This window comes from Carya illinoinensis, chromosome 10 (genome assembly GCF_018687715.1).
Source record: "Carya illinoinensis cultivar Pawnee chromosome 10, C.illinoinensisPawnee_v1, whole genome shotgun sequence".
NCBI lineage: Eukaryota > Viridiplantae > Streptophyta > Magnoliopsida > Fagales > Juglandaceae > Carya > Carya illinoinensis.
The window spans coordinates 9547773-9556713 of NC_056761.1; the positions used below are offsets into that span (position 1 = coordinate 9547773).

General features: G+C 32.9%; 1 protein-coding gene across 5 annotated transcripts; it reads left to right on the forward strand.

Moving 5' to 3' along the window:
- The first annotated feature begins 302 nt into the window (after window positions 1-302).
- LOC122279714 (alkaline ceramidase-like) lies at window positions 303-3254 on the forward strand. Of its 5 annotated transcripts, none has more exons than XM_043090500.1 (3): window positions 303-418; window positions 1602-1939; window positions 2449-3254. In XM_043090500.1, exons 2-3 carry the CDS (start codon window positions 1686-1688, stop codon window positions 2960-2962), a joined length of 768 nt encoding a protein of 255 aa, XP_042946434.1. In that variant the 5' UTR covers window positions 303-418; window positions 1602-1685; the 3' UTR covers window positions 2963-3254. The 5 variants fall into 5 exon arrangements, with proteins under 5 accessions (XP_042946434.1, XP_042946430.1, XP_042946431.1 ...); XM_043090496.1 differs by having other exon boundaries at window positions 323-480; XM_043090497.1 differs by having other exon boundaries at window positions 326-480; window positions 1599-1939.
- The last annotated feature ends 5687 nt before the right edge of the window (window positions 3255-8941 follow it).

Below are 8941 nucleotides of genomic sequence, written 5' to 3' on the forward strand. Positions count from 1 at the left end.
ATTATTACTCAATAATTATAAAATAATTTTCATTTATTAGTAAGACTCATCTATTTATCAAATATCTAAAAATAAAAATTACCTCAACTCATTTTATTTTTTAAATATATAATTTTTTACATATAATTTTATTTTATTATTATTCAAAATATCTCTCCAAACCTAAACCACTTGAACAAAACCGCGTAACATTTTCCCCCCAAAGTACTCTCGGGAATTCGGAATCGGTCCGATGCTCTATAATGGGCCAGAACATTATTTTGGAGTGACGTAGATATCCTTTTTACTGTTTAGATAAAGGTAAAAGATAAAAAGATAAAATAAAGAAAAGTGGGGGAAATCAAATAACTGGTCACCGTCCCTCCTCTGCCTCGAAAGCCGTAAAGGGCATCTGTCTCTTCTGCCTCTTGCGCCCCCGGTAATTCCCGTTTGGCTCAGGCTTAGTAGAAAAGCAATATGAGATCCGATTCGGCAAAAACGGTTCGTTTTTTGTAATGTTATGCAAGTATTTATATGTAGATATTGTCCGGATGGATGGATTTCATTTTCTAGAGCGCGTTTATGTTTTTTTTTTATTTAATTTTTTTGTGTTTTTCCCCCATATATTTTAGTTTTATTTGGGGTTTGATTCGTTGGACCGTTGGTTTTTCTTCTTCTTCGACTTCTTTTTTGTGGCGCGAGAAGTTTTGATATTGGGATTGGATTTTTCAGCACTTTGGTTGTAATGGGTCTGATTAGTTAATCTGGGTCAAGGATATTCTCACGTGAGGGCTGATTCTTTCTTTGTTGAACTCGGACGAGCCGTCGATTTGTCGCCAAGCAAACCCATGCGATGTAACTGCTTGGTTGATGAATCATGAGTGGGTCTCAATTTGGATTTCTTTTTTAATTTTTATATATATATATATATATATATATATATATATATTTAATTTATTTGTTTGAGCAAGCAATATGCTAATGCTTTGTCTAATACTTGGGGCTGATTATTGTTTAGAATTTTAGTATAACGCTGAATATATCATAATGTTTTCTAGTTTATTTTTAGTTTTCATGCGTACACCATTTTGAGCCTTGTTTTTATTCATTTAGTTATGTTTCTCTGGTAGATCGTATGAATGGCAGAGCCGCAGAGGTTTGCATTCTGAACTAATTTTTTTTTTGGCAATTCCTCTCTATTCACATCTGTGTGGTTTGGAGTTTAAGTTTCTTGTCTGGCCTCCCCATTTCTATTATTCAAGATTGATTTCTATGTCATCCCATGAGATATAACATTAAATTCTTTGTCGTTAACGTGTGGGATTGTTTAAGGGCATGTCTGATTTGGTTTTGGTTTGTGTCGTGGTGGACTGGCTCTCATTGTGTTTGTTCAGCTATCTATATCACGAATAAAGCACTGGGCAGTTTGCATCGTCTTTCGATCTATTTATCTTTGTCATGCACGTGATGTGTATCTTTTAACTTCTTCATAATTATATTCTCACCCTGCATTGTCGTGTGTAAGAGACTAGATAAATGTGATTTGTTCAATTTGTTCCATTGTCCGAAACTTGTCTTCTATGAATAAATTGTTGGATTGCTGATAAGCTTCTTTTCAGCAGGCACATGGTTTGCGACTTTTATGATCTCTGCTATTCTGCAGCACAAAGGATTTTCCTGAATATATTGAATAGAATATAGGGATAATGGCCGAGGGGATATCAAGTTTTTGGGGTCCTGTCACATCCACCATTGAGGGTTGTGAGAAGAATTATGCCTACTCTTCTTATATTGCAGAATTTTACAACACCATATCCAATATCCCAACCATTCTTTTGGCCCTCTTCGGTCTTATCAATGCTTTGAGACAGCGATTTGAGAAGAGATTTACTGTTCTTCACATATCCAATATTATACTTGCCATTGGAAACATGTTATACCATGCCACTTTGCAACGCGGGTAAGTAATTCTCTTCTCATTGATCACTGAAGCTTAATGTCTGTGTGATTGGTTAACTCTGACAGTGTTGAGGTCTTGTCCTAGTGTAATTGAGATAGGTTTATAAAAGCTTCTTACTTGTGTTCTGAATCCGATACAGAAATTGAAGCCTTATTTCTCTTCTTAGTCACAAGGTGCAAAAAAACATGCAGGCTTCCTGATGGAGTTGGGATTAGGGCTTGACTTGGTAGCTTAGCTTGATGCAATTTTTTTTTTGGGATTGGGTGAAAAGCTTGTTCTCTCTCATGTGTCGGTGACATGCTCAAGAGCAGTATATGCAGGAACTAACTTAGAAATTAGTGGGCCCGTGTTTGATTTTGCACATGCACACTTGGGACACATGCACATTCACTTTAGATCTGGAAGTCTTCTCTTCCCTTATGCTGCCTGTCAGGATAACGTAAACTATTAGAATTTTTTTTGGATGATTATTTGCTGTGGGCATTTATACTTGTGCTGAACATTTCCAGGCAGCAGCAGAGCGATGAAACTCCTATGGTGTGGGAGATACTACTTTATATATACATCCTCTACTCTCCAGATTGGCACTACCGTAGCACAATGCCAACATTCCTCTTTCTTTATGGTGCTTCTTTTGCTGTTGTTCATGCAGTAGTCCGTCTTGGCATTGGCTTCAAGGTGCATTATGTAATATTGTGCCTTCTGTGCATTCCCCGAATGTACAAGTATTACATTCACACACAAGATGCTTCTGCCAAGCGGCTTGCAAGATTATATGTGGCCACCCTTCTTCTAGCTAGCTTGTGTTGGCTCTGCGATCGTGCATTCTGCAAGGAGATATCTAGTTGGTCCGTCAATCCACAGGGTCATGCCATGTGGCATATCTTCATGGGTTTTAGTTCCTACTTGGCAAATACGTTCTTAATGTTTTGCCGTGCTCAGCAAAGGGAATGGGCCCCAAAAGTTGTCCATTTTATGGGTTTTCTACCCTATGTGAAGATCGAAAAATCAAAAACCCAGTGAATGAAATACAAAGGTACCGTAGTATAGGCATTGTTGAGACGTTTTGGCAGTTGACAGGGGTAAAAGCACTAAACACAACTGGTTTTGTTTCCTTTTTTAGATTGCTTTGAGCTGTCAATTGCCTATCACACTGTTAGGTGGCAGAACATTTGCCATATTTATGCCTTTTGTTAGCAAGTATGAGATCGGGATGGCTTGTTTCTGATGCTTGGATTTGTTTTCTCGATTTAGAAACGGTCTGTGGGATTTGTTATTAAACTTTTTTAGTGGATCATGAATCTTGAATTTTGTAGTCTTGTCTTTGATCAGACGACTAACCGTTCTTTTCGATGTATATATAGTGCCTTTTCAAGCCACTTTTTTATTTTATTTTATTTTCTCCTCGTCATGGACAATCTAGAGATATTTATTGTTGAATTTTGGTTCATAAAATAAGCCGGTTATGTTTTGTCCTTGATGAAGGAGCCCCAGTGTATTTACACGCAGACTTCTATTATCAATGGACAATATTTACAAAGCTTGACCATGCAACGCCACAAAGGAGACCTAAGCTACACCTGTACTTATATTTTAAAAAGACAATGGTACAATTGGAACCCCATTGAAATGTATATAAAGAGCAAAAACTTTTCCATTCAAGTCATATGGAATCCAATGCATAACCTAGTTTGTTTTCAGAGATGAGATGAGATAAGATGAGTTGAGATAAGTTAAATAAAATATTATTAGAATATATTATTTTTGTATTGAAATTTGAAAAAGTTGTATAAGGATTTGAAAAAGTTGTATTGGGATTTTATTTTGTATGAAGATTTAAAAAAGTTTTAATGATTAAGATAAGATAAGATGAGATGAGATGAAAGTTTTGTGAAAACAAACTAGTAAGTATACCGTTCAATCAGTATGGGCTATCACAATCGCATGGCTTGAGTCCTATATTTGAGATAGATTTTGATACCATTTAGAAATCTCCCAAGAGAGGCCTAATCCACATCTCGCATATATTCTAAGGGTCTTACCATGCTGCCCAGCTCTTACCAATACCGTTGAGCATATTTCTAGTATAATCGCCATTTTTTTTTCTTTTCTATTTTCTAAGTATTTTTTAAACATTTTTAACCAATAAAAAAAATACATAAATGCCCTAGTAATAACTTTTTTAAACATTTGAAACAAAATTAAAATACACGAACAGTTAAATCCAGGGGATAAAATAGCATTTTTCATAGTTCAGTGATACAGTTGAAGACTTAATGGAATTATAAAGAGTAAAAATTCTTTCCTCTCAACGTGTGACTCCACTTACCACTCACCAGTCATTATAGAGTAATACAAATCATGTGATGGACTATAATTTTATTTCGTTCATTTACTAGTGTTTGTGCATCATTTTAACCTTGGTGATCAAACTGGTGTATAATGCAATTTATTGTTGCTGCTTTCTTTATACTTCTTCTTGAAAAGTACGCAAGACAACTAATATTTTATGTAAGTTTTCAAAAAAGATTCCTGATGTTGGACTTTTAGACACATTAAGCCATCTTATATCTTATTTAATATTATTAAAAATATTTATATTGACAGTAATAAATATTATAAGACTCATTTAATGAGCCTATTTATCATGGGAAAGAATCTTTGATAAAAGTTCTAATATAACTATTACATATAATTATACATACTTCTTTTACATTTCAGTGATATGATTAGTTACATCAATATTTTTTAATATAAAATAAATGCTAAGTTCCGCCATATTAATCATGCATAAGAAGTACGCAAAATTAACTGTATATATCATAACAAAAACTAAGCTTGATTCTTGACAAATAGAAAAGAAGTTATCTTGCAAAAATGGGAAAGAAATTGGAAAAAAGGTCAAAACTATTATGAAACTAAAAGAGAAATGATATTGTAAGAGAGAGAGAATATTGCAAGAGAAATAGTTGTTATTCAAATACAAAATTTGATGATATACAAGTAAATGATACCAATATATATAGGAGTACAATTGAGTAGGTATAACTCAATAGTCTTAATTAATGGCTAAAAATTGGTCTTCATTGATGGCTTCAATAGTCTTACTTAATGGCTAAAGATTGGTCTTCATTGATGGCTTCAATGGTCTTAATTAATGGCTATGTATGGTCATACAATAAGTTTATAATACTCCCCTTTTGGATGACCATACATAAAGAATATGCCTCGTTAAAACCTTGCCAAGAAAAAATCCAGAGGGAAAAAAAAATCAACGGCGAAGGAAAAAGAGTACAATATTCATGTATATCACCAAGTGCTTTAAAATTGCCTCATTAAAACCTTGCAAAGGAAAACCTAGTGGAATAAAACCTTAGCGAAGGAAAAAGAGTACAATCAGCACAAGTTCTCAAGACATTACTTCCCTTGAAAAGTGTATGATAATAGGTCTTCAAGTTTTCGCATTCCAATGTTCTGCACAATTTTCTTAAATGTTGCAGTTGGTAATGCTTTTGTGAATAAATCTGTTAGATTATCACTTGACCATATATGCTTGACATTAATTTCACATTTCTCCTGAAGTTCATGGGTATAAAAGAATTTAGGTGAAATATGTTTAGTTCTATCACATTTTATATATCCTCCTCTAATTTGAGTAATAAAAGCAACATTATATTCGTATAAAATTATTGGACTACCATTAATCATTAGAAGACCACACTTTTCTTGAATATGTTGAATCACTGATCTTAGCCAAATGCATTCTCGATTTGCCTCATGAATTACAATGATCTCTGAGTGATTTGAAGAGGTAGCAGATAGTGTTTGCTTGACAGATCTCCATGATATAGCAGAATTTCCATAAGTAAATACATATCCAGTTTGAGATCTATCTCTGTGTAGATCTGAAAGTTAACTTGCATCCGCATATCCAACTAATTGTGGACTTGAACCATGTTGATAAAATAATCTCATATTAACCATACATCAGACGTATCGAAGGACATGTTTAATGTCATTCCAATGTCTTCTAGTTGGTGCGGAACTATATCTTGCAAGTAAATTAACTGAGAATGTAATATCAGGCCGAGTGCAATTTGCAAGATACATCAGAGCTCCAATTGCACTGAGATAAGGTATTTCAGGACCAATAATTTCTTCATCGTCTTCACAAGGACGAAATAGATCTTTCTGCACATCAAGTGATCGAACAACCATTGGAGTACTCAGGGGATGGGTTTTGTCCATATAAAATTGCTTCAATACTTTATAGTGAAAGACCTTTGCATTGATGCATCTCAATATTGTGTATCAGTTCTATAAATGATGCAGTTGATAATATTTTGGTAAACAAATTCACCATATTGACACAAGATCATTAAATTCACTACTCTTTTAGAGTTGTGCTCTTCTAGAGTTCTTGTAAATAACACAGTTAGTAGAGAATTCATCAACATTAAGCCACTAACCTCATTTTTAAATAAAAACGGTGGCCAGCTTTTTAGACCAGACAAGCACAACGGATTTTCAACTATTCTGTAGCTGTCAGGCGCCGCAGAGCTATAATGCTACATCTCTTATCTCTTGTAGAGAGATGCTGTGAAGCAATAGAGATGCTTTGTCATAATTTTCTCTATAAAAGAGATATTCAGCTAATCTTTATTCGCATCTCATCTTCTTCACTTTTCTGTAATCATACTGCATTCTTACTCTGCAATCTCTTTCTGCATTCTTATTTTGCAATGGCTCAGCAATCTTCTCATGACCAATATATGAGGTATTCTGTACCTCGTTCATCAGCTATTTCTGCTTCTACTACAGGTGCTATTATGCAATACAATAATGATCTGACTAATAAGTCAGATAATGAAGCTATCTACGAGTTTGTGAGTCTTGGTACTCGTTACCATCATCCATTGTCGCATTTTCTCAGCGACTGCAATCTAAAACTTGTGGAGTTCACAAACTCCATGAAAATATTGCTATCCTTCAGCGATTTCTTTTGGAGTCCAACATGAAGATAGGAGCAATAAAGCAAGAGAATAGGACTTTAAAATCCTTACTTAAATCTTCTTTTCGATTGCCTACTCCTTTAGATAAGGATGCCATGCAGATTGTTGAAAAATAAGAGCATTTAAAAAATAAGTCGAATAGCCTTAAATTTCTGTAATCTTGTTTCGAGACAATAAAATAATATTTCACAAATATTCATATTTGTATTTCTATCTTCTAATAGATATTCTGTGTGCTCTATTTTATTTCTTATTTAATAATACACACTTCTTACAAAACCGTAATATGAATCTGAAATACTAATTGTATTTAAGAGATGGTATTTCATAACTAATAATTTCATTCATCTCCCCCTTGAAACCGCAAGGGTTTCAGATTTATATTTTAAATATGTGCAATTTTCATGAGCTCTTCTGGAGCCCCAATGACATTTAAATCATCTATATAAATTGCAATAATAGCTTGTTCTACGTGTGTTTGGATTGTTTTAGATCATATAAAGATTTTTGAAACTTGATAGAATACATGTTTCTAGATGTATTCAGATTAGAAACTTCAAGCATTTTCTATCCTTCATGGATTTTCATATATATATATATATATATATATATATATATATATATATCATGATCCAATGATCCATATAAATATGCAATTAATCATACATATCCAAACTTTTCGTAACTTTCAAACTAATAAAAATCTCAATATAATTTCAACCTACTTTAAAAGCATATCAATATTGTTTCTGCGAGAAACTGAATCGTGATTTATATATCACATTTTCATATTAGAAGTTTCAGGCATTTTATATCATTTATATAAATATCCACTGATATTCAACAAGTATTACCTCTTTAGGTGTTTGGATTTCGAATCCATATGTATCACATTTTACCAGTGATATCAATTCTGTAGGAATTATCTACGAGAAATTGACTCATGATTTATATATCACATTTTCATTTCCTTTATATAAATACCCACTGATATTCAACAAGCATCACCTCTTTAGGTGTTTGAAGTACAAGTCCCGATGCATTATATTTTACTAGCGATATCAATTCTGCAGGAATTGTTTCTTTCAAATTTGATCAATATTTTACGTCGGTATTCTTCGACGGTTCTAGATTCACTTTCTCCATTACTTCTAGTAATGTCAATTGCCATCTTATATGGAAATACGTTGTCGACAACGATTTTAGTTCTATCCATAATTTCTCCATTACTCATGAAATGTATCGAGATCTCGTTATTTTCAGGTACCTGTCCCTCTTCAAGGGAAGACATTTTCATGAAAAACCTCTTTAAGAAGTATTTTTAAGGAGATTTATACTCTTCAAGAGTTTATATAGGAAAATTTTATACAGAAAATTTGGATGGACTTTATTGCTTGTTTTGTGGGTATAGCCTCTTTAGGAGTACCAAATTATTTATGCCTTTCTCTTTTGAGATGCTTTATCTTTTGTATCAATAGATCTCACATGCTTTTAGACATGTCTTATGTTCATTAGACTGCTAAATTTCTTAACTGTCCTACGGGGACTTCAATCCTCACTCTGATTTTAGCAGTTAGAATATGAGACATTTTTATCTTATTGCATCCAAAATTTAATTATCATCTGAACTTCCAATTCATTTATGATAATCAAGATAATGTTGAATTATTTCATTTTATTTGCTTCTAGAAAATTTTTCTTTCCACTTCTGGTGGTATTTATAGTAAAAGAATCTTCTGGTTCTTTTATGGACGTCCATATGAAAATCATTCGACTTATCGTAATTGATTTTGGATGATCAAGATAATCATGAAAAGATACAAATATTTTGAATCATATCATCAATAATTCATAACAAGTATAAAAAATAAATAAAACTTGTATATAAACTATGTGGATAAAAATTGACCACAAATATAACTGATATATAAACTATGTGAATAAATATAGAATTTATCAAGTAATAATAATGAATATAATCATTAATACT